At 47.3% G+C, this 26,663-nt stretch overlaps 2 protein-coding genes across 2 annotated transcripts in view; one reads left to right on the top strand and one right to left on the bottom strand.

Annotated features, from left to right (window-relative positions):
- LOC120765682 (ubiquitin-conjugating enzyme E2 R2) overlaps nucleotides 1–17,510 on the top strand; it is a 55,466-nt gene extending 37,956 nt beyond the window's left edge. Inside the window, exons 2-5 of the mRNA XM_040090772.2 lie at nucleotides 1,106–1,192; nucleotides 4,600–4,697; nucleotides 12,556–12,690; nucleotides 13,975–17,510. Coding sequence (XP_039946706.1) covers nucleotides 1,106–1,192; nucleotides 4,600–4,697; nucleotides 12,556–12,690; nucleotides 13,975–14,194 — 540 coding nt within the window. The 3' untranslated portion in view covers nucleotides 14,195–17,510. The remainder of the gene's footprint in view (nucleotides 1–1,105; nucleotides 1,193–4,599; nucleotides 4,698–12,555; nucleotides 12,691–13,974) is intronic.
- A 2,357-nt stretch (nucleotides 17,511–19,867) lies between these two features.
- On the bottom strand, nucleotides 19,868–26,658 carry LOC120765090 (ubiquitin-associated protein 2-like; the record flags this gene model as incomplete). Its single annotated transcript, XM_040089386.2, has 7 exons — nucleotides 19,868–20,934; nucleotides 22,361–22,552; nucleotides 22,660–22,689; nucleotides 23,526–23,593; nucleotides 24,886–24,993; nucleotides 25,077–25,176; nucleotides 26,485–26,658. Coding segments are annotated over 7 exons (768 nt in total), but the record flags the coding sequence as incomplete, so codon positions are not given.
- Between the last annotated feature and the right edge of the window lie 5 nt (nucleotides 26,659–26,663).

The following is a 26,663-nucleotide window of genomic DNA, read 5'->3' as shown; positions in this document are numbered from 1 at the left end:
TTTTCCGAAGTTTCTCTTGTTGAACAAGTGGCATGGTTAGGTACTTAAGTGGAAGAGAGTGACCTGATATTCTGCTCTTATTGTGTTGTCCAGGGTGACTAGGTTTCCTCCTAATTTTGTCTCAAACCAGGATAAATATGAATCTTGCTTTTGGGATCTCTTCTTGCATTCTCAGTAGCAAGTGAGAATGGCTGAGTTTGGTGGACCCAGAAGATGCTTCTCTGGAGATCCCTCACTGGGCTGGGCAGTAAGTCTGGTGGGTTGAGCATCTCCAAGGAAAGCTGCTCCACAGTGCAGCAAGCAGCATGCAAGTCTGCCTTCCAGAGAAAAATATTTTGGACACTTGATCAGTCCATATTCAGACTGCTGTGAATAGCAGGACAGCACAGAGAATTTCCAGTGCTAGGACCTCTGCAGCCTTCCCATAACTGACTCAACTCAGTCGTGCCCCGCAGATGGTTGTTGACTACTGCAAGATGTTTGCTGTCACTGCCCATCAGTATTTCTCAAGGTGCTCTGATTTACTAAACAGACATGGATCATGTTGAGACTTCAAAAATGCCTTTGCTGGTAAAACATGTAGACTTAGAAACACAGGTGGATGGACCAGCTTAACTTTCAAAGAAAGACAAAATAACTATAGCAAGTTATGTAACAATTTTTTTTTTTTTCATTGTGGGAAGAGTAATTTTAGTATCTGTACAGGCAAGTATAAAACAGATCTCTTCAGCTTAGGAAATGTGGTTTTTTTGGTCTGCTTTTGAACTCCAGCAGTGCTCTCTCAAGTTAAAACTTTTCCGGTGTATTTTACCCTGTTTAACAACAGCTGCTGAATAATGCTGCTTGAATTAGAGCATGGTAAATGCATTTTGACTTGTTTTCTGAGCACTACCAGCCCAGATGTTTTGATTTTTCTTGTTCAGGTAGTGTTTTACTCATAAGAAATTGTATAGAGTTATACTGTGGGGCCACTTGAGCACTGGTTTATAAAATGAGCAATTTAGTAGCCTTTTATGATTTTTTCCCCCAATCTTTTAATTGTAGTTGTTGTTTGGTGGTCTTTTTTGTTTTGTTTCATAGCTAAAATTATTCTGCTTTTTTTCAGGCTCACATTAAATTTCCTATCGACTATCCATATTCACCACCTACCTTCAGATTTCTGACCAAAATGTGGCACCCCAACATTTATGAGGTAAGGTGTTTCTTAAATAACTTTTTCTGGGGTGTGTGAGCGAGCTTTTTGCTTCCTTAAACTCAGTGCATGTATGGGTTACTTTCAGAGGGTAATGAAGGCTGTGGACTGTCAGCAATTGGATCACAATAAAACTACACAGCAGGTCCAGAAGAGGAATAATTCTCTATATAGACAGTTGGTTCAATATCACCCAGTTCCATAGAGCTGTATTTGAAGGTTGAAGGCTTGTTTTGGTCCAAAAATTGACTTTTAGTGGAGGTCAGCCAAATCCTAGCTGAATTTCTGGATATCCTAGAAGAATGTCAACTGCTAAGAAACACTGGTTCTATAGTTTTGGGAGCTAAAGAGTTTGAAAATGTTTGTGTTGGTGCAGGTCTGTCACCTTATTACAGGTTTTCTTATGGGAGGTTCTGCAGGTTTCCTTTGAAACCACCTGAAACAGGAATGTCCTTCTCTTCCATCCTGTGAACCAGTGAAGGCTTCAGTTGATGGCTTGGAAAGCCTGTTCTGATTAGTTCTTCCTGCTGAATGCCCAGCTTGAAATGGGTGTGCTTCAAATATCATGGTGAGAACTGCACTGATGGCTTAGTAATAAATGGCTAGAAGCCCTGCCAAATTCTAGTGCAGAACAGAATAGCAACCAGCTTTAATTATTGACTGATACAGGGGATTGCCCTAAGTCTGGGGACATCTCAAATCAGTTATCCGATAGTTTTCTGATGTGGGTTTTTTACTTGGCACAGGATCTTTCCTGTAGCCAAAGATGGTGCTTCTCTTTAAGGCTTTATTTCAGTTACATGGAATTTTGATCTATAAATAAAGACAACTTTGAAATCTTCAGATAATTGCAGACTCATACTGTGCATATTGATTCTGAATCTGGAAATCCTCGTGCAGGAGGTGAGTGGCAAATGGTTACCAAAATTAAATGTACAGAAACAAGCCCTGGAAGACACCTCTCCCAGTCCTGGTGAGAAACATGAACAATTGACTAGAAACAACTGAAGGCAGCAGGAGAAACTAACCCAAAACTTGATGGATGTATTTTGGGTTTGCTCTTCAAATACTTGAGCTCTCACCTTTGTGTTCATAGCAGTATTTCTTGTAGCTGAGGGAATCTGAAGCAGCTTGCAGGCTGTTTTGGAAGCAACATTTAAGCAATGAAGATGAGGCACTGGGATAACTCCAAATGAAACTGAGACTATCTAAGCACAGTGTTTGAGGTTTGAGGGTTTTTCAGGAGGAGAGGGACAGAAAAAATCCACTTAGTGCAAGGGAGATGAAAGAAAGTAGCAGTTTATAGAATCTGCTGTTATGATCAGATGGAGAGGCTGGAGTTGACATTCTAGTTCTGAAAAGTGAGACTTGAGTTGAGCAATGTATGTTTTTCTCATCTCTGGTTTATTTGGATCATCTAATTGAACTTTAGTAAAACTCCATTCACTTGCTCTTTATTTTTATGACATAACAGTTCTCAGTCCTGATAGAAGTAATAGGGTGTTTCTCAATGGCAGATGAATACCTTATTCTCCTTGTTTATGTCTTTCAAAAATGCATATAGGCAATGGCTTGGTCCCTGACTGTCCTGATCCCCAGAACCTTGTACTGACCTCATCAGGCCCTATTATATCTTTACCCTTCCAGATTCTTAGTGCAGTGTGGTTTCCAAACATGTAACACTGGTTGTGGCAAGACAAAATCTTCTCACATAGTTGCTTCCCTCTGTCTTCATTTTGCCAAATATCTGCTTGTCCACATGTTGCTGACCTGATTGCTTCAGGAACTTTTCCCAGGTGCTGAGATTCTTCCTCTGGGCCACTAGTATTGCATTCTCCCAGGAAAAGGTCAAAGGAAAAACTAATGGAAATTGTTAGTAAAAGCAGAATAGACTGAGCATAATCTAATACTAGTAAAGTTAAATTCACCTTGGAATAATAGTAAAAAAATTCCAAGATTTCACAAGCCTGTTGGGGTCCTAAAAGGGAAACTGCCTTCTTAAAGCAAACTGTTCCAGCAACGTAAGTATGTGCTTTAGAATTCAGCAGCTCCAGGTGCTGCCTTGCTGTGTTCTTGACTGAAAACTGCTTCAAAGTGACAAGGGCCTGCTAGATTAGCATACCTGGCAGGAATAGTGCATCACTGAAATCTGGATAGGATCACAACCCCCAGGTGAGCTGCTGCTATATGTAGGTGTGATCATTGGCTTGGGCTCAAAGGCACGGATGCTGTTGCTGTGAGCAGCCCTGCTCTCTGCTCAAGCAGTGTTGGAAGGATGTGAGACCAGGTGTGTGGGAAGCTGCCAGCCTGGAGGCCTGAGCAGAGCTGATCCTGTCATCAGCCTGTGCCCTGGACAGGGGTGACAAGGGGACAGCATGAGTGCTGCCCCTCAGGTGGTGCCATGCCTGCTGAAGGTGTGGCACTGCCCTAGGAACTTGTGATTCACCCCATAGCTAGCTACAAGGGAGAGCAAAGCCCATGGGGCTGGAGAGGTCAATATCTGCTGATCGGCCTCAGGCCTCATCTTCCCCTTCACCCCGTCCTGCAGTAAGGCATTGGAATCACACAAGTCCCTGTAATCTGTCTCAGTGGAGGATATCAGCTGGGGTTGATACAGCTCCAGCACTGCTACAAAGCAGCTGTGTCAGAATATTGTTGCTGGTGGAGAATTGGATTGACAGCTCTCTTAAACAGGCATTATGGAACTTTAACTCTATATTTAGCCCATAACACTGGTGAGTAAAACTCGTATTGAAGATTATGTGGCTGTATGGCTTCCATATGCTGCCAAGAATATTCTTCCTCTTGCATGCTGGAATGGATTTTCAGTGAAACCTTCAGAGTGCATCTCCTGCTTTTTCATCTGGTATTTTGAACAGCTGTGTCCTAGGGGAGCTTTGTAAGCCTGCCTCACACCATCTGTTCAACATCTTTGTGTCCTGGGAGCCATAATGTTTTCATACCTGAGCTAGTAGATGGTGATTAAACCCTTCAATTAAAAATTTTCCTGTTGCTAGCTCAGGCTACCAGTGGGAACACAAAATTTCTTTAACCCTACTTTGGGTCTCCTGTGATTAAAGCTTATGTCACTGCGACGATAGTACTTGCTTATCTGGAGATCAGTTTAGTTTTATGTTACATTAATATTATTTTTGCTTGCTTCAGTACATTCTTTAAACTTCTTGATTTTATATTGGGATTTTTTGCCAGTTTAGGCTAACCCTTGGGTATAAAGTAGATCCAGGAAGAATTCAGAACCATTTCTAGCCCTGGCTGGTTTTTACTCACACTTGGGTGTTCATATCAACAAGGTTAAACTGCTCAGAAGACAGCCAGTGTGGTGGATTTGACTCATCAGGCCTCAGCCTCCAGCCAAGCTATTCTCAGTGCTTTTTTCTGTCTTACAGAATGGAGATGTATGTATTTCAATTCTTCACCCACCTGTAGATGACCCACAAAGTGGAGAGCTGCCATCAGAGAGGTGGAACCCTACCCAAAATGTCAGGTAACTGTGAATATGCTGTGCATGGTAAATGCATTTTGACTTATTTTCTGAGCATTACCAGCCCAGGTGTTTTGATTTTTCTTGTTCAGTGTGCAGTGGTGACCTCAAAGGCCTGTCATTTCTACAAGATTAAGGCGTATGTTAGGAGAGCTTTGGGAGGGAATTTAAGATTTTGTGGGGTTTAGGGTTTGAATCAAGGGGGAACCAGAGTTACCAGTCTGTCTGAACATACTGGGCTGCTGTGTCATCTAACTGGGCTGACAGTGAAGAGCCTTCTGTCCTGTCCACAAGGTTTCATACTCTGAAGACAAATTATCTCAAATGTTGAACCTGTCTCAGTCACTGCTATCTTTTCCAAGTACCACTAGTGGAAAAGTATGTGTAATCACTTGCAGGTGCTCACAAAACTGATCTATTACTCCCCTTCCCAGTGGGACAGGGGAGAGAAAAACAACACGGAAGACAACTTGTAAGTTGAGATAAAGCAGTTTACTAATCAATAGCAAAAACTTGTGTGCACAGAAGCAAAGAGGGAAAAAAATAAATCTCTATTTACCATTGGTGAGCAATGTTCAGCCACTTCCTGGGAAGCAGGGCTTCAGCATCTGTGCAGGTTGCTCCAGGAGGTAAACATAATATAACAAATGTCCTCCATTCCTCCTCTGTCACTTAGCTTTTGTATCTGAGCTGATGTTATATGGTATGGAATATCCCTTTGGTTAATTTGGACTTGCTGGTCTGGTTCTGTCTCATCCTAGGATCTTGTCACCTCTCAACTCCTTGATGGGAGAGTGGGGAATGTTAGAGACAGCGCTCATGCTGTGCCAGCTGTGCTTTCACTGCTCAGCAGTAGCCAAAACATTTTTGTATCATCAACACCTTTCTAACTATGAATGCAAAGCACTGAGGGCTACTAAGGGAAAATGAGCTACAGCTTAGCCAGACTCAATACAATCTCCACTCTTTATTCCATACCATTTGTGTCATGTTTAGATCCCATATAATTTTTTAATCTTCCAACTGTTCCATTGTATTTCTCATTACTGGAATTCCTTCCTACCCACACATACAACCCAAAGCACATCCTTGAGCCATCTCTATACCAAACATATATTTTCATTAATCTGTCCTTTCACAGACAGATATTATTCTCCTTTTTCATGGCTTCTGCCCACCCCCCTTCCAGATCCATGACTTGTGCTCTACTCCATCAAGGTGGATGGTCAGGACAGGAGAAAGCAGCACACTTGATCATCGGGCACCAGCCTGGCTCACATCATCTTCACATTCTCCTTGCTTCTCTCAAAATTCATTCTTTGTCAGGTCATGTTGTTCCTGCTCCTTTACTTCCTGCAACATAAAACTAACAAATTGTTTTTCCCCCCAAGGTTAAATCTCCTTGAGGTACTCACCACCAGGTCTCCCCATCCTTCCACATTACTCGCCAAGTACATCCAGGTCCTTCAGTGAAGACAATCACATGACTGGGTTTGCCTTTTCCCATGGGAAGAGGAATCCACACTGACTTCCCCAGCCACTTCCCTATGTGTAGTGCAGGAGCCTTATCTCCTCCCACAGTGTCTGTGGGCTTAGTTTAGGCAGGATCAGTGCAGTTAGCAGATCCCTGAGCATTTACCAGCCAAGTAGCTTTGGTGAAATTTGCATCCTGGTGCTTCCATGTCCCATTACCTAAAGCTCTTAAGTCTTCAGCATTTTTCAGTCTTTCTAGAGGCTTGTGGGTGGTAAGGGATCTTATATATTTGCTCAATGTTTCTTTGCCGAACAGTTTATGAGGTCATTTTGAAAATTAGTCCCATTGCCTGATTCAGTTCTCTCTGGGGTACCTTGTCACCACAAAATGTGTCTCCCAAGACCTGAGATTGCATTCCAAGCAGTGGCATGATTTACTGGGTACATTTCCAGCCAGTTGTTGCCTCTGCCATAGTGAGTATGTAACTCTTGCCTTGGCATGTTTGCGGCAATGGCCCAATGCAATCTTTTTGCCAGGCCTCACCATATTGGAAACACAGCCACCACCCTCTAGTCCAGGGATATATTACTTGTGTGTCTCACTTGATAGCAGCACATTTCACATTTGTGGATAATTTCTATGATGGCCTCTATGGTCAGGTCCACCCCTCAATCATGAGCCCCTTCCTAGATGTCCTGAAGTGGCCTGGGGCTAGAAATAGCTCACCCTTTTGTGCTAGCTTTAGTCTACCTGAGCTGTTCCAATCTTTATGGCCTTACCTACCTGTTCATTGTTATAATGTTCTTCTGCAGCATATAAGGACCAGGAGAGATTACTCACCAAACACCATCAAGGAAAAAACAGGCTACAATTACAGATATTAATTAAATTTATTACCAACAAAATCAGAGCAGTATAATGAGAAGTAAAATAAGACCTTAAAAACATCTTCCCCCCCTTCCTCTCCCTTCTTCCCAGCTTTACCTCCTATCCCAGCAGTGTATGGGGTCAGTTAGTTCATCACACGTTGTTTATCCTGCTGCTAAGGATGAGGAGTGCTCCCCTGCTGCACCATGGGGTCCCTCCCACAGTGGGCCAGTTCTGCATGAACTCTGCCAATGTGAATCCACCCTGTGGGTAGTAGTCTTCCCAAACTTCTGCAGCATGGGTCATACTTCCACAGGATGCAGTCCTTCAAGGACAGATTGCTCCAGTGAGAGGTCTCTCCATGCGTCTCCCACAGGCTCACAGCCTCCCCTCAGGCATCCCCCTGCTCCAGCCTGGGTTCCTGCAGGAGCTTCAGGTGGATAGAGATCTTGTGCCCTCCCTGTGCTGCAGGGGCACAGCTGCCTCACCATTGTCTTGACCACAGGCTGCAGGGGAATCTCTGCTCTAATACCTTCCCCTCCTTCTGCACTGACAGGAGCATCTACAAGGTTGTTCCTCTCCCATGTTCCCACTCCACTCTTCTCTGGACACAATTAAAACCTTTTTCTTATTAAATATGTTACCACTGAGACATTACAACCCTTTCTAATTGACCCAGCCTTGACCAGTGGCACGTCTGTCCTTGGAGCTACCAGAGTGTCAGACATAGAGGAAGCTTCTGGCAGCTTCTCACAGAAGCCACCCTTGAAGCCCCCTGGCTACCAAAGCTTAGCCCTGCAAACCCAGTACAGGATGTTTTTGAGTATTCTGACCAGTAGAAGCAACTTTACAGAGTTCTGCTTTTTGTTAGTCTTCCATTGTTTGTCTGTCTCCTGTCCTGCCAACTGGTATTGGGAGCAACTGATGGTTTTCTTCCTGCCAAAAATACTAAGTACCAGTGGTATTCAAGGCCTATCATGTCCATGTTTTTGAAATGGCAGCTGAATTTCATTCTTATTACAAGATACTGTCAAATAAAGAATCAACTAGATGACAAGCCTTAACTCACAGCTAGGAAAAAGCATTGGGCATTAATTACATATATCACGCATACATTTTGAGTATTTCATTATATTCAACCTTAGAGACTGATACAGAACTTCTCACAGTGCTTGTTCTCTAATTTCTGCTCTCCTTCACCACAGTCACAGTTTTTGGTGCTAATGCTCTTGAACATCTTGGGCTTAAAGGGTGACAGGTCAAAACATTCCTCAGCAAGTGAATGTGTCAGCAAATGAAAATAAAACTGGTCCTTCACTTCTAGCCTGCTACCACCATCACCAGTTGGGCTGAGTGCCAGCAGAAGCACATCCTGCTTGGTCCATTCTGGCTTTGGAAAGCTCCAGAGTGTCAGACAGGAGGCAGGGGGTTGAAGATGAGGGAGGGAACTGCTCAGTGCTGAATTCTGTGAATCCTGCCAAGTGTTGACTGTTTGCCCGTAGATGAGCAGGGCTGAAGTATCTGAAGGGGAAAATTCATTCTTCAACTGTGAGAGTTTATCTGTGCTTCCACCTCTAAGGGTGTCAAGCAGGCTTATTTTTTTTCTTTAAACACCATCAGTATGGACTTTCCATCACTGGGAGCTAGATGATGCAGGCATAAGTAAACACAGCAAAACCCAGCAAGACGTAAACAAATCCAGCTCTGATCTGTTTGGCAGAGAATACTGTGTTTCGTGGAGCTGAGTGAGTGGTGGCAAGGTTCAGGGTTGAGGCTATGATCATTTTAGTTGTCCTTCTCCACATCTCCCCTGCCTTTGAACTACACAGGCCAGGATTCAGCACAGTATTCAAGGTACAGTGCTTCTACAAATATATTAATGGTAAAAGGAAAGGCCTTTGTTCTCTATTGTATGAGGGCGGGAACTTACTAACTGCAGGTGAGGAGAGGGCAGAAGGACGTAATGCGTTCTTTGCCTCAGTTTTCAGTGCGAAGATAACTTGCCTTCAAGACAGCTGTTCTCTTGGGTTGGTTGATAGTATCAGGGAACAGAATGGTCCCCCCATTATCCAAGAGGAGGCAGCCAGAGAACTACTGAAATGCTTGGATACCCACCCATACATCTATGGGCCCAGATGGGCTCCATCTCAGGGTGATGAGGGAGCTGGCAGATGAGCTTGCAAAGCCATTCTCCGTCTTTTACCAACAGTCCTGGCTCACTGGAAACTGGCCAGTGTGACAACCATTCACAAAAAGGGTGGGAGGGAGTATCCTAGTAATTATAGACCAGTCAGCCTGACCTCAGTACCTGTCAAGGTAATGGAACTGTTTATACTGAGTGTCATCACACAGAATTTGAAGGATGGCCAGGGTCTCAGGCCCAGCCAGCACGGTTTAGGAGGGACAGGTCATGTTTGATCTCCTTTTATGACCAGGTGACCCGCCTGGTGGATGCAGGAAGGGCTGTGGATGTTGTCTATTTGGATTTCAGCAAGGCCTTTGATACTGTCTCCCACAGCATACTCTTAAATAAGCTGGCAGCCCGTGGCTTGGACAGGAGCACTCTTTGCTGAGTTAGGAACTGGCTGGATGGCCGGGCCCAGAGAGTGATGATGAATGGTGCAGCATCCAGCTGGTGGCCAGTCACCACAGACCCCCAGGGGTCTGTGCTGGGGCCAGCTCTGTTCAATATTTTTATTGATTACATGGATGAAGGCATGGAGTCTTTCATTAGTAAATTTGCAGATGACACTAAGCTGGGAGTGTGTGTTGATCTTCTGGAAGGTAGGATGGCTCTGCAGAGAGACCTGGAACGGTTGGATGGATGGGCAGAGTCTAACAAGATGAAGTTTAATAGGTCCAAGTGCCGAGTCCTGCACTTTGGCCACAATAACCCCCTGCAGCGTTATAGGCTGGGGACGGTGTGGCTGGACAGTGCCCAGGAGGAAAGGGACCTGGGGGTGCTGGTGACAGCAGCTGAACATGAGCCAGCAGTGTGCCCAGGTGGCCAAGAGGGCCAGTGGCATCCTGGCCTGGATCAGGAATGGTGTGGCCAGCAGGAGCAGGGAGGTCATTCTTCCCCTGTACTCTGCACTTGAGTGAGGCCACACCTCGAGTGCTGTGTCCAGTTCTGGGCCCCTCAGCTTAGGAAGGACGTTGAGATGCTTGAGCGCATCCAGAGGAGGCAAACAAGGCTGGTGAGGTGCTTGGAACACAAGGCTGAGGGAGGTGGGGTTGTTTAGCCTGGAGAAAAGGAGACTCAGAGGTGACCTTATCACTCTCTACAGCTTCTGAAGGGTGGCTGTAGGCAGCTGGGAGTTGGTCTCTTTCTCTAGCAGCAACTGACAGAATGAGAGGACACAGCCTCAGGCTGCGTCAAGGGAAATATAGGGTGGACATTAGGAAAAAGTTTTTCATGGCAAGAGTGATAAAGTCTGGAATGGTCTGGCTGGGGAGGTGGTGGAGTCACCATCCCTGGATGTGTTTAAAAAACGTGGCACTTGATGCCATGATCTAGTTGAGGTTAGCACCTCAACTAGAGGATTGGACTTGATGATCTTGAAGGTCTCTTTCAACCTAGACATTCTGTGATTTTATACTGGTACACCTGAATCTCCTACAGATAGGTGATGTACTGTCTGCTTATTGCTTTATTTCTTGAGGATTCCCATTTTTTCTTGGCTATTTTTTGCTGCCTAAGATTTAGACAGATTCCATGAACAGCTTGATAGACTAACATGATTGCCAGTGCAGCCTAGGCTAAAACTTTTAACTTTATACCGTAGGGCAAAAATTTACTTGGACCAATCTATACCTACCTCTTGAGGCTTCTCTAAGAGGCTACAATGTGGGTAGCAGCTGGATTTAGGAAAAAAAAAAATCTCTTTCAACAAGGAATATAGTAGGATGTGCTGGTTAGGAGCATCAGGCAATCTACATCATGTCTCTTTGGGAGGGAATTGGTCTGTCTCTGAGCCTTCTTACATTGATACATGAGGGAAAAAAAAGATCTTTAGCAGATCTGTTTCCTTGAACCTCTGCTACAGTGACCTTGTCTGAAGGGGAGACAGATCCCTGACAATATCCCAGAGATTCAGCCTGTATCCAGCCCATACAGTTTGTGTCTGGTACTGAAGTTTTCAGTTCCACATGGTTGAACACTTATTGGTTTTAGTCCTGTCAGATCCCCCAAACTGGGATGCCTTTCTGTTACTGTACCTTCTTCACAGCAACCGGGTTTGAGTTGGAGGACACCATCCAGCTCTTAAAGACAGCAGCAGTGGTGGAGCTGATCTAATGTGCTGGATGGGAATGGAGAGCTCAGAGAGCTTCACTTCTAATACAGTTGTCTTGGTGTATTTAAGTAGCTTTGCAGTGACTTTGGTGTCTGTACACTGCAGTGAAAATTGGCTTCTCCTCACTGTTGATGGTAGAGCAGATGCTAAATTCAGATGTGAATTCCTGTCCTCGGTCTTCCCTAGACTTCATTTGCTCTACATGAAAGCTGCTGCATGATGGTGGAGCTGATATGCTGGCCTATCTGCAGAGAATCAAAGGCTCTGAAATGAATTCTTGAGATTAAGTAGAAAATGATCTCTTACGTCCATCATTCCAGTCCAATGAGACAGTTTCTTCCAGAGCTGATGTTTTCTTTTTGTACAGAATTATATAATTTAGAAAATTAATTATATAAGACTCTCTTGATAGCTGTGCTGAACAGTCTGTTCAGATACAAGTGTTTATTTTTGAAACCTTTCAAGATACTCAGTATGAAAATGACCAAGCATTTCCTGGAATTGTACCCAGATACATGATCTGGTAGATGTGCTCTGAACATGTCCCTGAATCAGTGTGAAAACAACTGTGGCTCCCAGTCTCCTTTGATCAAGGTCTGCAAAGTGGCTGTTAGGTAATGCTGTGTATCAAGAACTATTCCCTGTCCCTTGTTTGTCCCTTCCTTCCACAACAGGAAAGCTGTCGCTGACAGGACCACTGGGAGGGGTGACGCTGTCGTGGTGGCAGCTACAGCCGGTGACTGGATGTGGGTGTTTGTGCTGATCAGGGTAACGGTGTGAGCAGCAAATGCTGCGTCTCTCAAGTGCAAAGGGTTCTAAGAACTGCAGGAGAAAGCTCTGGGCAAGAGGATGGTGTTTGTAGCTGGTAAATGCCAGCAGAGCAGGGCACCTGGCTGGAAATCTGGGAAGACTGCCTACCTGCCTGTCTGTCTGCCTGCCTGCCTGCCTGCCAGGGGTTACATGACTGGTTCATTCTGGCTCTGCTGAATACCAGCAGCTGAATCCCACTGGGCCCTAGCACTTTGCCCAGGCATTGATAAGCATCTGCACTGTGCATTTACTTGCTGTGCTCCAGAGCTCCAGAGCTCATCATTTAAAAAACACTGTCCTCAGCTTAAGACTTGACTTCAAATGAGTTTATGATACAGCACCTAAAGAAGCTATGGACATCCAGTATTCATGAAAGCATTAGCTCTGACTCTGCTGTTGTGGTTACCTCTTTCAGGACTATCTTACTGAGTGTAATCTCTTTGCTTAATGAGCCCAACACATTCTCCCCAGCCAATGTGGATGCATCAGTCATGTTCAGGAAATGGAGGGACAGTAAAGGAAAAGACAAGGAGTATGCCGAAATCATAAGGTAAGTTTTGCCATTTGCGATGCTAGGCTACCAGCCTTTTGCTTTGAATCCTATCAAACAGACTGCTTCCAGAATTTGCTGAAACCAGAATTTAATTTGGAAATTAATTTCTGTGTCTTATTCAAAGTCCATGCTTCAGGTCCCTCCAGAATTTTCAGCACAGAGAAGCAGTGCAAACTTCTGGTTCAGGAGGTTGATTTGTCTTTAAATTGTTCTTTTTTCAGACTAATCTCTCATGATGCTCTGCAAAACCTATTAAATCCCAGTTAAAAGTCCCTGCTTGTCTTTGAGCCCTGCATTGCTTGAAATGTGATGCAAACTGACTGTATCCTACTAATTTCTGTGCTGAATGTTTGCATGAATCATAATCTTGTCCCTCCAATTCAAAGGAGCATCAGCAGGATTTGTCAAGGGTTTGCAGAGCTGGTTTGGATTAGCTGGAAGCACTGCTCAGTGCTGTCCTTGGAGAAGTCCATGGTTCATCAGGAGCTGCAGGGGGATGATGTGAGCAGGGGCCAGGACTGCTGTGGAGACACAGCCCATCCTGGATCAGGTCTGCTGGCAAGAGGCCGCATCTGCGTTGTCTCTGCCAGGTTGGCAGGCAGGATGTGGCCCTGGGTGGGGTCAGCAGGGCCCTCTCTGTGCAGAGAATCCTCCAGCTCCCTCAGCTTCAGCAGAGCTGGGTGCACTCCACATAGGGAATGGGACTTAGGGCAGTGGGTGGGTGAGGGGACAGGCTGCTATCTGCTTCTCCCTGCTGGGAGGCAGCAGCCAGGCCTGGCCCAGAGTGTTGGGAAACACTTGGCTTCTTTGAGCCCCAGGCTGTGTCCTGGGGTGCTGCCATGTGTCCCAGCTGCTCTGACTCGCCAGTGGGAGCTGAGAGCTGCCAAAGGCTTGTGGGAATTGCAGTTTTGAGCATGCTGTGGGAAAGTTGTCAGCGGCAGTCAGTAAATCATCCTAGGAAATCCCTGACCATTCCTACAGTAGCAAATGGAATTTGCTTTGGCCTCTGGCAGGTCTCTGGTGCAGAGCCTGTGGAATAACTGATTTCATGTGTTGCTGAGAGCGTGTGTGCTGCAAACACCCTTGGCGTGCTCCCAAGCCTGGGGCTGCAGGAACCAAATCTGTTTCCAGTGCTGCTTGCCCGCGATGCTTCCTGTAACCCTCAGCTCCCATGCCCCTGAGCTGCCAGGAGGGCTGGGCAGGGCCTGGAGGGGAGGGCGGGGGAGTTGAGCCACTAGCACATGCCCTGCTCACATTCCTGCTGTGTCCTCCTCCTCACAGGAAACAGGTTTTGGCCACCAAAGCTGAGGCAGAGAAGGATGGTGTGAAGGTCCCCACTACACTGGCAGAGTACTGCATCAAAACTAAAGTGCCTTCCAATGACAACAGTTCAGATTTGCTTTACGACGACTTGTACGACGATGACATTGATGATGAAGACGAGGAGGAGGAGGATGCCGACTGTTACGATGATGATGATTCTGGCAATGAGGAGTCGTGACCTGCTCCCTCTATGCCCCTGTACTGCCCTGCCGACTCAGGCCAGAAGGGAGCAGCGGTAACCTAGCAGCAGTCCAGCAAAAAAGTGGGGAGGGGGGGGGTGTAAAAAAAAAAAAAAAAATAAAAAAAAGAAAAAAAAGAAAAAAAAGAAAAAGAGAGAAAAAAAAAAACCCAACACAAAACTTTGTCTCCTGCTGTCTCCTGTTGTATGGATCTGTTTGCTCCTTTTTTATGGACCTCTTAGAGACCCTCCACAGAATGTCTGAATTCTTGCATTCTTAACCCTTTCATCACTGTATTACAATTTCTTTTTAAAAAAGAAACTCCCCTTTTCACTTCTCTACAAAACGCTCACAGCAAAACAGGTTTGCTCGTGTTTAGTTTCTTGAATTAAATACAGTCTTGCATTGAGATGTTTAATGTATTTAAAGCTGGAACAAACCCATTGGAAGCTGGGTTTTTGGGAGCTCAAAGTGCTGCATTTACTGGGAAGAAAAAAAAAATCCCCACAAAGCAAATTGCCAAGGTTTAGCTGCTCCATTTACAATAATAGCGTGTGTACATTCGTTTAGCCTTGTGGTGGTGGCTTTTCCTTTATAAGGTGTGGGGCAGAGAGTGTAAAGCTGCTGTGTGTTGAGCTTGCTGGGATGTCAATGAAAGGTACAGTATTCCTTTTCAGCCTGCTAAGTTAGGAAATAGCCCTTGGAGCCCCAGAGGGCAAATCACCTTTGTCTCTGGAAAGGCTTGTGATATGAACCCTAAAATAAACACTTAACACTTCACATCTGTGGAACTGAGCCCTGGGTTCCTATTTTGTTTTGTTTTGTTTTGTTTTTTTCAGCCTAGGATAGGGTTGAACAAGTTCAGTTTGGGTGTTCTGCTGTGATCTGCTGCCAACTACCCCTCTCTGGAGGGAAGAGAGCAGATGTGCATCCAGCTGTCGGGAGGGCCACCATTCATACTGGACTTATTTTTGGCAGTGGGACAGACCAGCAGCCTCCTGCCCCGTGCTGGCTGGAATCCCTTGCTCTCTGCTGCCCCAGCCCTGTGCAGCTGGAGCTGCCTTCTGTCATCTGTGTAGGTCACCTGTGGGCAGGTGCAGCTCAGCACGGCCAAGCTTAAAAACACTTGACATGTACTTGCTTAGCGGTAGGTTAGTCTACACAGAAAAGGTAATTAACTATATAGGAAATAAATATGCTTATGATTTCAAACAAGACAAGCCAAGTGCTACCAGGGTGAGATCCTAGCTCCCTGAAGATGTCTGGAATTCTGCCCTGCTTTCATTGGCATTGACTTCCATCCTAATTCTCTGTGTAAATGTGGAAGCCGAAGTTAATGCACTGGAGTTTCAGCTACACTCAGCAGAGCTCCTCAAAGAGTGGAATCCTCTTTGTTCTCCTCCAGCACTTGCATTTGTATGGGAACAAGTTCTTTCATGTGGTTTTTCAGCAGAGTGGTAAGAGGTAGCAAAGACTAGGGGGGGGTTGTTGTTTTTTTGGGTCTTTTTTGTTTGGGTGGTTGGTTTGGTTTGGTTTGGTTTTTTTGAGAGAGAGAGAAGTACTTTGCATGCACTTCCCATCCCAGAGGAATTCAGAGAAGAGCGCCCTGGGCCGGCAGAGTTCGGAACTCGCTTTGGTGCCCGCGGAGGGTGGACGTGTCTCTGCAGGGCAGAGGTGGGCACTGCTGGGCTCTCCCCTGCCCGGCTCCATGGGGCGCAGCAACCCCACAGCAGAGCAGACCGGCAGCAGGTTTTGACATACTCTTCAGCAGTGTGCTTCAGCTTCTGCCCCGAGCTCAGCCTCCTCCATGTTTTTGGGAGACCTTGGCAGAGCTTAGGGCAGGGGGATCTGCATGTCCCTGTCTCAGAACCCACTTCTCAGGCCCTCGGCCCTCCCCCCATTGCAGTGTGCTCGTGTTTGGCTGTGGTGCGGTGCCCCAAGTTCCCCTTTCACATGATCCCTGGATCGGCAGCCGGGCCTGGCAGCCCCGGGAGCAGATCAGAGGTGCTGGCCCTGCTTGGGTGAGACCCTCGGTCTCCACAGGTACAGAGGCATCACTGACCAGAGCCTGCACCTCCCCTCCGTGTATCTCAGGGTTTTCCATGGTACGTCGCCAGCTGCGGGTCCCTCGGGGGTGCTTCGGTGGGAACAGGCTTTGTTCTGGATCCGTTCCGTGGCTGTCTCCTGGGGCGAGACTGTACAACAGCTGTGAGTGCACTGTCTGGAGGGAGAGGGGAGGAGGCTTTCGGGGCTCCTCATGAAGTGAGCGAGGCATATCTGTTTCCAGAGTGTTGCTTGGCTGGGTTTTGCAAACACAGTCCCTGCCCCGGCGGTGCATCCGCAGGTAGTGAAGGCTGCCCGAGTGGCTATTCCTTGCGCCCAGCGCTCCCTCGGCCACCCTCCTACTTGCATGTTACCTGGGAAGGCAGCTGCACTGTCCTGAAGTGTCAGCCTTCTTCCAGCCAGGTTCTTTTGGGAGCCTGCAGCGGGGCTCCCCTGCCCCGAGTGACGCGGGAAGCGCAGCACCTCCAGCTTCACACCAGCCCTGCCAGGGCAGCGCCGGGTTGCAAATTGGCCCCTGATGCTCCCGGCTGCAGGACTGGATTGGGGGCCACACCAGGGCAGGGGCACTAACCTCCAACTTTCAGGCGGCTGTGGGGGGTGAAGAAGAGTGTGGCAACACTGGCTTTACTGATTACTTGGTTGGAAATGAGGATACTGCATCTTTCAGGACTTTCCTTGTACTTTTGACCGTCTTCACTGTATACTCTCCAGTGACTTGTATTTCCAAGCTTGGTGTTGTAAGATGCATTATTATGACTCTTCTGTTACCCTTTTTTAATGACAAAAAAACAACATCTTTTGAGAGCTCCGACATTAACCAGACTAATTTCTCTTCCCCACTGTCCTGTGCAGTGTCATTGCTTGTTGACTTGCTGGTTTCCATTTTTTGAGATACAACTGAAGTATGAGGGGATTTTTTTGAAATTATTTAAGAGATTGCAGAAAAATGTTTACCTGCTCTGTGTATTCTGGGTTTTTCTTAACCCCTTTTTTCCTGTTTCAGTCAATATTAGGGTTTACACTTGCAACTATGTGTCCCTTCAAATGCAGTTTTCAACCATTCTGAAACCAGCAGGGTACACTAGATTTCTTAGTAGTTTTCTTAGCTGAACTCCCAGATATTTTCCTTTTTTTTCTTCAGTATAATTTACCAGAAAGAATTAACTGATGCATTTTTTTTGTGTTGTCTTCTCCTTCAGTAGTTATATTTTGTCTTTTCTGCACATCTGTCTACTAATAAAAATGTGAAATGAAAATATCTCTGTGCTGTTACTTCCATGTTTGAGCTGGCTGCATTGCATGGGGTACTCAAAGCTTTGAATAACAGCTGTTCATGAGTTCATTTCTGCTCTGGTATCAATAGACATATTTATACACAAATATCTATAAGTTTACTGCAAAATAAAGCTGCTGTTTGACAGCTGCCTGCACCTAAAACTAAAGAACAAACTGATTTAGGGAAGGACTTTGGCAAAAAGACAGACCTTTGCTGTTTTATTTAGCCTTCCTAGGTCAAGAAGCAGGAGACCAGTGAGAAGGTGGTTGGTGGATTGATGTGACTGGAACAGGGATGCAGGACTAGGGCCAGAGCTATTGGTAGCCGGTGCCCTGGCAGGGCAGGAGCACGATATTCCGGTTGGCCAGGGTGGAGGAGGAGTTTGACCCCTGGGTCAGGGAACAGCTTTGGCAGAGAAATTGAGGTCATGGCTGCCAGCCCTCCTGGGTGCCAGCCCTGCTTGTCTCCTGCTGTTCCCTGCAGGCTCAGCAGAGGAGCAGGCTGTTTGCAGTGCCCCAGCTGCTGCAGTCAAGCTAAAATTAGCGGGACAAGTGTTAGGGAGTTAACACTGGCTGCACTTGGTACTGATGGCAGCACAGCAACGGCTGAGTCAAATGTGGCTGGGGCCCAAGTGCTTCTGCTGCACAGCTGAGCTGGAGGAAGGGTAATGGAATTTTGGAGCTGATTTCCCAAAGCAGTCTCCATACTATGGAACAGGACCCAGAGGGATAGTGCTGCCTGGGATCTGGCCCGCCTGACCCTACAGCACCAGGCTGCCCAGAACTGCCAGTAGCTGCTTTCTCTAGCAGCAGTGAGGGACCAAAGGCAAGGCAAGGGCCCCAGCACACCCTGCACTGGCCAAGTCCAGGGAGCTGCAAAGGGGAGTTTTCCCTTTTTCCTTGGTGGCCAAGTATAGCTGGGCAACCTCGCCTCTGCCATCAGTGGAACACGGCTCAATAGAGGAAATTGCTGCAGGCAAGTCCTGCCAAAATGACAATGTAGGGGAAGGGAGAAATATTTTGTTGAGTCTCACAAAGAGAAGAGGAGCCTGCCTGTGGCTGAAGGCAATGTCTGCCTGCAGGCAGGACCCCAGAGCAGCTGGGAAGGTGTGGGACCTGAGGCTCAGGGGCTGCTGGGTGCTGGCACCATCTCTCCTCTGTTGCTTTTCCCCAGCTCCAGCTGCTTTTGGACTGTGACACACACGCAAGAACTGAGCTACACCTACGGAGCAACACTGGGTGTCTATAAACAAGGCCTCCAGAGAGTGAAGGCAGCTCTGGGGAAGCCTGTTTTGAAGCACATACATGAGGTGCTGCTGCTGAGAGGGCACAGGTGCTGCTGCAGTCTTACACAAGCTGATGGGCCCCAGCCTGCATATTTGCCCTCCTTGACACTCAGGCCCTAAAGCCAGTTGCAGTGGGGCAGCAGCTGCCAAGGGCTTGGAGCAGTTGCTGGAGCTCAAGAGTGTCAAAACGTGAGCCAGGGCAGAGGAATGCCAGTGTAGTTCCTGTGCTGCTCACAGGCTGGGGGGACCTGGGTGACAACTGGGTTTCGCAGGCTCCAAGAGCTGGTAACAGAGAAAGAAAAATGGTTCTCAGGGTAGAAAAAGACTTTTTTCTTGTGGATACTGAAGAAAAAAAAGGCCCTTGCCTGTTGTGTGCTTCACAAAAAAAAGGCCCTTGCCTGTTGTGTGCTTCACATTTACCCACCTGCTCTGCTACACAGGGACAGGATGATCAGGACAAGTCTGGGGCAGGAGATTACCCCTCAGGAGCTCTCACACTCCTGCCCTTCCTCCCAGTGGAGCCCATGGACCTCATGGGCAAAGCCAGAGAGGGCAGAGCTACAGCTGTGCTCCATCCTTACCCATCCCAGCTGCTCACAGGGACTTGGGGCACTACCTCAGGAAACACCAAAGGCAGAACAGGCCATTCGTGGCAGGAGTGAGGGTGCAGCCCTGGATTCCATCCCTGCTGTGGGTGCCTGAGAGCTCTCAGCACACAAGTGAACTCACTGTTGTCAGATGCAGCTGCTGCTCTTACCCTCCCAGCCTGGCTGCTCTTGTAAGAGCAGGTGGAAAGGGACAGGCTGTAAAACTAAAACTACTCCTGGAGCCTTTGAAAGTGCAGACAAACTCCAGTGGTATGCTCAGATCTTTATTAGGTGAAGGAAGGGCTATAAGGAAATGAAACTCCTAGAAGATTCACTGCACTGGTGCAGGACAAGAATGAGGAGTTACCTCCAAGGTCTTTGTTTTGAAAAAAGTGGACAGATGAAGGTCCCATCCAATAGCTCTGGCTTTCCTGGGAAGGTGGCTCAGGGCAAAAAGAGGTACAAGACACAGCTTATACTTTTATTTAAGAAACTGCTACATAGTTTTTGCCTCTAATGATGTAAAGGAGGTTCCAGGACACACTGAGCCATCCAAAGTCTCTTGCTAGAGAAAAACACCACCAACAAAAACCCTCACACAAACAAACAAACAAACCAACCAAACAAAAAAAGCCTGTCCTTTTTATTATTATTAAAAATTTGAAAAATTAGAAATTGAGACTGCAGCTCAAGGCTACAGTGATGAAACTGCCCACAAGAGCTTGTCTTCCACAGCAGGAGGGTGGGAGGCAGGGAGGGAGGAAATGAAAGAAAGGGGAAAGCCCACAAAACTTTTTTTTCCCACAAAACTTTTTTTCCCCACAAAACTTTTTTTTTCTTTTCTTTCTTTTATTTTCCCCCTCTGAAATAACAGCTGTATTGGGGGTTAGGGGGGTAAAATAAAACCAACGGGACACATCTTGATCTAGGTTTTTTGGAAGGGCAGGTGTCCTTATTTGTCTGAGTTTAGAACTGCATTAAATAAATGGGCTCCAGCTCAAAAAAAAAAAAAAAAAAAAAAAGTGCCATTTGTGTTTGTCTGACGGAGTTGCAAAATCCATAGAGCTTAAAATAGTAAACAAAGAAGGATGCCCTGGTGCAGATGGAAAATGAATAATTAGTTTTCCTACAAAGAAAATAAAACAGGCTACAAGATGCAGAAAACCACATTTAGGCTCTATTACATTTACAAATACATACATAAATATATTACATATAACAGCAACTCAAAGAGGAAACAGGCAAGTCACACAGAGGATGGCTGGCTGGCTGCAGTTCTCCCTGCACAGACGTTTGGCTGAGCAGTTACTTTTCCTAATAATTCCAATAATGGGCTTCAGCTTTTATTTTCTTTTTTGTCTTTTATTTATTTTTTTTTTCTTTTTTTTCTTCCTCCTCTTTCGTTCTCTCCCCCCCTCCCCGGTTTCAGATTTAGTTTGTCCAGTATGGAGAAGTGCCATAGGTGGTTTTGGTAGCCTGAGACTTTGGCTGCATGGTGCTGGGCTGGTTGCGTTGGCCAGATCCACCCTAAAAAAAGGAAACAAAGGAGACAGGAGCATCAGCTGCCACATCACTAGCATTCCCAGGAAGACAAGCTCACCCCAACATCGCCAGGGACAGCCCTGACACCTAGCAGTGCGGCAATGCTCTCCCCTGAACAAATCTGTTTCTGCCCTGCACCATCCCCACATTCCACAGTATAGGCCAAGCAACCATGGACACACCATGCAGAAGCTCAGGGATGCACCATCCCACCCCTTCCTAAGCTCAAGACCAAGGGAAATGAGGAGCAGGGCTAGGCACAGCGAAGGAGCTTTCCCAAGGTGAGCTGACATCGTGCACCAGACAAGGATGTCACACATTTGGAGTACAAAACCATGTCCTATTACTGGACTCCAAGGCTGAACAGTTTTTTTCAGGGAATATTTAAGTGTTAGGAAAGCAAACACATGTGCAGGTGACATGCAACCTGCAGGGGATACTCGTTTTTTCCCCAGAATCACAGCACAAGTGCTCACATCCTGCCCTCCTGCCAGGGGACAGCAGCACCTGCCTCAGCTTCACACCCCACAAACCATCCCTCTCCAGCCCACAGCAGGATGGGCTCTTCACACAATCACAGCCTGGCTGAGTTTGGCAGGGATCTCTTGAGGCATCTTGTCCAACCCCTTTGCTCAAGCAGGATCACCTAAGAGCTAGCTGTCCACCACCATTCCCAGACAATATCAAGGATGGAGACTCCACCACCTTCCTGGGCAGTGCCTTGTCACCATCCTAGCAAAAACATTTTCTCTGATATTCAGAGGGAACCTCTTGTGTTCCGGCCTGTGCCCACTGTCTGTGTCACTGGACACCACCAGAAAAAACTGTCCCCTTTACATCTTCCCTTTCTGTGTACTGAGATCCTCTCTCAGCGCTCTCCAGGCTGAATTATCCCAGCTCCCCCAGCCTCTCCTCACAGGAGACATGATCCAGCCCCTTCATCAGGCCTTCACTCCAACACATCCATGTCTCTCCCACAGTGGGGAAGCCAAGCACTGGACACGATGCTGCAGCCGTGGCCTCACCAGGGCTGAGCAGAGGGCAGGGATCAGCCTGGTGCAGCTCAGGATCCTGTTGTCCCTTTTGGCTGCAAAGGCACACTGGTGGCTCACGGTCAGCTTGTGCTCACCAGGATCCCCAAGGCCTTTTCTGCCGAGCTGCCTTCCAACAAGTGGTCCCTGGCATATATTGGTGCACAGGGCTGTTTTCTCCCCAGGGACAGAATGTGGCACTTCCCCTTGCTGAACTCCATGAGGTTTCCTCCCCAAGCTGGTAAACAGCCACTGCTGCCAAGGCGCCTTCCCGGTGAGCAAAGCAAACAAGAGAAGGAAACAAACACCCCAAGACTCTGATGGGAAGGGGGAACAATGTGCTCTTGGGGACATTGTAGAAGCAGAAGGAGCTGACTCACCTGCCCATCCTGCTGAAGGTGGTGATGCAGCATCTGGGAATGAGGCTGCTGATGAGCAGGGAGGATATGGAGAAATGGGGCTGGAGCATAACCTGGGGTAGCACCAGGGTTCAGGGGCCCAGTCGATCCAAGAGCAGAAGGCAGGCTGAAGGGAGGCGGAGTGCCAGCATGGAATCCCTGCTTGTCAAACGTCTGCGCAGGGGGCAATGGGCACAGTGTCAGAAACTGGTGTGAGAGTAGCCCCAGCCAGACTAGAACAAGAGTGGCCCAAACACACATCACCTGAACCTTTCACCTACCCCAGGAGGAAGCCAAGTCACACTGAATACCTGCAAGCACACCAGAGGATGAGTTTCAGCTCCTGTTCTCACCCATATTTCTGCACTAATGGCTCCTGAAATTTTTATTTTCACAGGCATTGTGGTTTCTTTCTCCTTGATCTCTTTTCATTCAGAGGGATATGGGATCGCAGCAGCTGCCTAATCAGTTCTTCCCCCCACTGAGTGGGCTCAGGCTAGAATTACTCAACCTATCCAGGGCAGCTCAAAAAAGCCACAGGAACCTGCAATAATGTTTTCCTCCTGCTGGCCAAAGCCTGACCCCTAAGCACAGAGCTGAGAGCTAGCTTCCTACCTGTAAGCATGGATCACAGCCAGCCACTGACTTCCCCCACTGAGGGTGCAGGGAGGAGCAAACAGGAGCTGGACATAAGCCCAATGCATAGCACAGCTGAACAAAGCACTTTCAACTTTGCCTGGGAAGCTGCACGCTGAGCAATGGCCACAGGAGAGCTTGAGACAGGGACCCCTGGGTATTAAGAAGTGGGCACTACTGCCTGTCCCTCTGATGGAAAGCAAACAGCCTCTCAACTCACCTGATTTGGGGACTATTTGGACTAAAAATGCTAACACACATAACTTCATTTGCACCCAGGACACTGCTGGCATGGTGTAGCGTGGGCAGTGCAGCACAGGGAGCACTGAGCCTCTGGCAGCAGCTGCTGTCAGGAGCTGACACCGCAGAAACAGTGGGACAGAGGATGAGACTTCACTCCAGCAGCAAACAGAGCCAGCGTTACAGATGCTGTGGCCTGTGACCCTGTGACTGGCCAGCCTGGGAGTCATCAGCCTTGGGCCCTGAGGGAGGAGGGTCCAACACTCCTCACCTGAGTCTTGTTATAGACTGAGCCACTGATATCAGGCACACCCGTGTTACTTGAGGTCACAGAAACACCTGGAAAACAGAAATGCCACCAACAATGAGACTGTCACCCCACCAGCCAGCACAATCCCAAGCTCTGCTCCAAGCACCTCCAGCAACTTCAGAGGACGCACTGTCCTGCTGGTTCTCCATTATCTCAGACCCACAGCACCCCACATGGGAACAGGAAAAAGGGCTCAGCTTCTTGTTCCGACTGCAAAAGCCCACTGGGATACATTACCCAGGTCCACAACCAGCCATTAACACTCAGACTCCAATGCACTTCACCAGGCAGCAGTTGGCTGCACTGACCACAAAAAGCCAGCTTTCTCTTAGGATCAGAGGTGCATTCAGCTCCATTGCAGCATTCAAGAGCTTTCCAGTAGTGCCCTGAGTGATGAGACTCAGCATCTTCCACACATCTGAGCCCCTGTCCTTCCACATGCTACAGAAGAGTGAAGTCTGCAGTGCTCCTCTGCCCTGACAGAATCAGTATCACTGCCTCAGAGACACTTATTCAGAGTTTTACAGAGGGTGGCTCTGATGATTTCATTTCAAGTGTTTGCCTTGTTCAGTGAATCCAAGAACTGGGGTCAAGGGTGCTGCTCTAAGCTTTTGGAACCCTCCCTGGACACTGCTCCTTCCTAGATTGCTTCTCCACCAAAATTGTGTGACTACCTGGTGTTTCAAATGCACAGCAAATGTTTGGTATTTGCTTCAGCATGAGTTAAGCAGCCCAGTATACACTTCTCAGATCTAACCAGCATGTGCCGAACAGAGCTTTTGTATGAGCTGGATAAATTCTTCATCTTTTAGGGTCACAAAGGAAACATTTCCAGGCATGAAACAATGTTAGCAGTGTGTACAGGCAGCAGCTAGACAGCCCAGAGATGTGTGAAGTGCCCTGTTCCTCTCTAACATGTGGGTGTCTCAGGTGCCTATCAAGAAACTTAAAATCTAGCTGATTTGACAGAGGATCATTTCAGCAACAGCATTCAACTGCTCAAGTTTCAAAATCACAGCATTGTTGAAGGATCACTATACTCCTCAGCAAAGAAAGCTTTGGCTTAGGAAATAGCTTACCATTTCTCCTATGTGTAATTGCACCAAGCTGTGCATCAGCTGCACAAATCTTTATGCAAAGTTCAGCCATAAGGTTTAGAAGGAACAACTGGGCAATTATAAAAGCATTTTGTATATGGAAGATGGAGAAACACCTTGGATCCTGACCCTATTTAGAGCTGGCTGCTGTGTTGACTGCAGAGCACTGAGAGTTCACCCTACTAAACCCCATTCCAGAGGAACCTCCAGTCTCAAAGTGTTACCTTTCCCAGGTCCAGTGCCGGCAGATTTATTTTGTGCTTGAGATGACCCACTGTAGCCTCCTTTGCTGTAATCTCCAGTTGCCGTTCCCTGCGTTAAGTCATCATAGCCTGCCAGTGCACACAAGACAGGGCATTACAGTGCGCGAGCAGTGCCACAGGCGCTCATGTGGGAACAGGGGCTGAGGGTTTACCTGCACCGTAGCCATGCTGGCTGTAGCCACTCGCCTGCTGGAAGGGAGTCGACGCTGTGTTCAGGTTGACTCCATGCTGTTTAGCAGATGCTGGGGGTACCTGGACAAAGGACAGGAACAGAAGATGGAACACAGGCTCCCTCTGCCATCTAGTGGGGAAGGCACCTTCCCACCTCATGTCAAGAATTCACTTTGGAGTTGCGAGGAATGGGATGGCATGGGACTGCTTTCAGCTGTAACTTGCTGGAGTGGATTTGTGTCCCAGGATTTCTCCTAGAGCTGTCCCTGTGATTACAATGCAGCCCTCCCTCAGAACAGGCTGCATATTTTTTTTCATATGCTGAATGTAAACAGCAAATTTTTACCCACAAATCTGAGAACAATCACAGAATCAAAGTAAACATCAATTCCTGCCTGAGGCTGTTCATAAAATGCTATCCTGCAGGGCCCTAAATAGCCTCATCTACCCTCCTGCCTAGAACAGCACCTCTTCCCCAGTAACCTTCTTCCCCCTGAGACTTCCAGCCCTGCTCTCTGACTTAATAGGGTCTCCTCCACGCAGCTCTCTCAGCTCACTTACTCAGATTTGGGTCTTCCCCTGACTCTCCATGGACTAGTAAGGGCTTTCAGGAACAGCAAGCGCACAAAATGCAGCTGTCAGATATTTGCAGAAATTTGTACAGAGGTCCATGAGTTCCAGCCTTTTAAATTTTTTGGTTTTTTTTTTCTTGGCGAGATGGCAGCTATTTTCTCCCATTGCATATTTTTGGAAATCTCCTCCAGACTGGGAAAGCTGATTATTCCATTCTAATAAGAATTTCACTGAACACTGACTCCAGCTCTGGGGTCCTTAGTATGAGGAAGCTGTGGATGTGTTGGAGCAGATCCAGAGGAGGTCATGAAGATGATCATGGGATGAGCTCCTCTTTCCTATGGCTGAGAGTTGGAGCTGCTCATCCTGGAGAAAAGAAGGCTCTAGGGAGACTTTACTGTGACTTTTCTACACTTAACAGAGGCTTATAGGAAAGATGGGAAAAACATTTTACCGGGTCCTGTAGTGACAGGACAAAGGGCAGCTCTTTTAAACTGAACGATGGTAGATTTAGACTATATATAAGGAAAATATTCATCACCATGAGGGTGGTGTGGCACTGGCACAGGCTGCCCAGAGAACATGTGGATGGCCCATCCCTGGAAGAGCTCAAGGTCAGGCTGGATGGGGCTCTGAGCAACCTGGTCTAGCAGAAGGTGCCCCAGCCCATGGCAGGGAGATTGGAACAAGATGGTCTTTGATGATACCTTCCAACCCAAACCATCCTATACTTCCAAGATGTGGAATGTTTAGGCTGGAAAAAGCAAAACTGGAGAGGCACACAGGGAGGGTTACAGTTTAGGCTGTCACACTTACAAACATGGTTGGCCCATACTGGAATGCACTGGGAACACCAGGCATTCCAGCGTAGTAAGGGAGCCCAGTGTAGCTGTACCCTGGCGGCAGGGTCGGGTTGAGGAAGGGCTGCTGAGTCGTGTGGTGAGTCTGTGTCTGATTCTGCTGTGGCTGGGCCAGCGTAGTAGTAGGAGCAGGAG

Source organism: Hirundo rustica, chromosome Z, assembly GCF_015227805.2.
Source record: "Hirundo rustica isolate bHirRus1 chromosome Z, bHirRus1.pri.v3, whole genome shotgun sequence".
NCBI classification, from domain to species: domain Eukaryota; kingdom Metazoa; phylum Chordata; class Aves; order Passeriformes; family Hirundinidae; genus Hirundo; species Hirundo rustica.
Note: the sequence above shows the minus strand (reverse complement) of the source record. Positions and strands in the feature narration are given on the sequence as shown.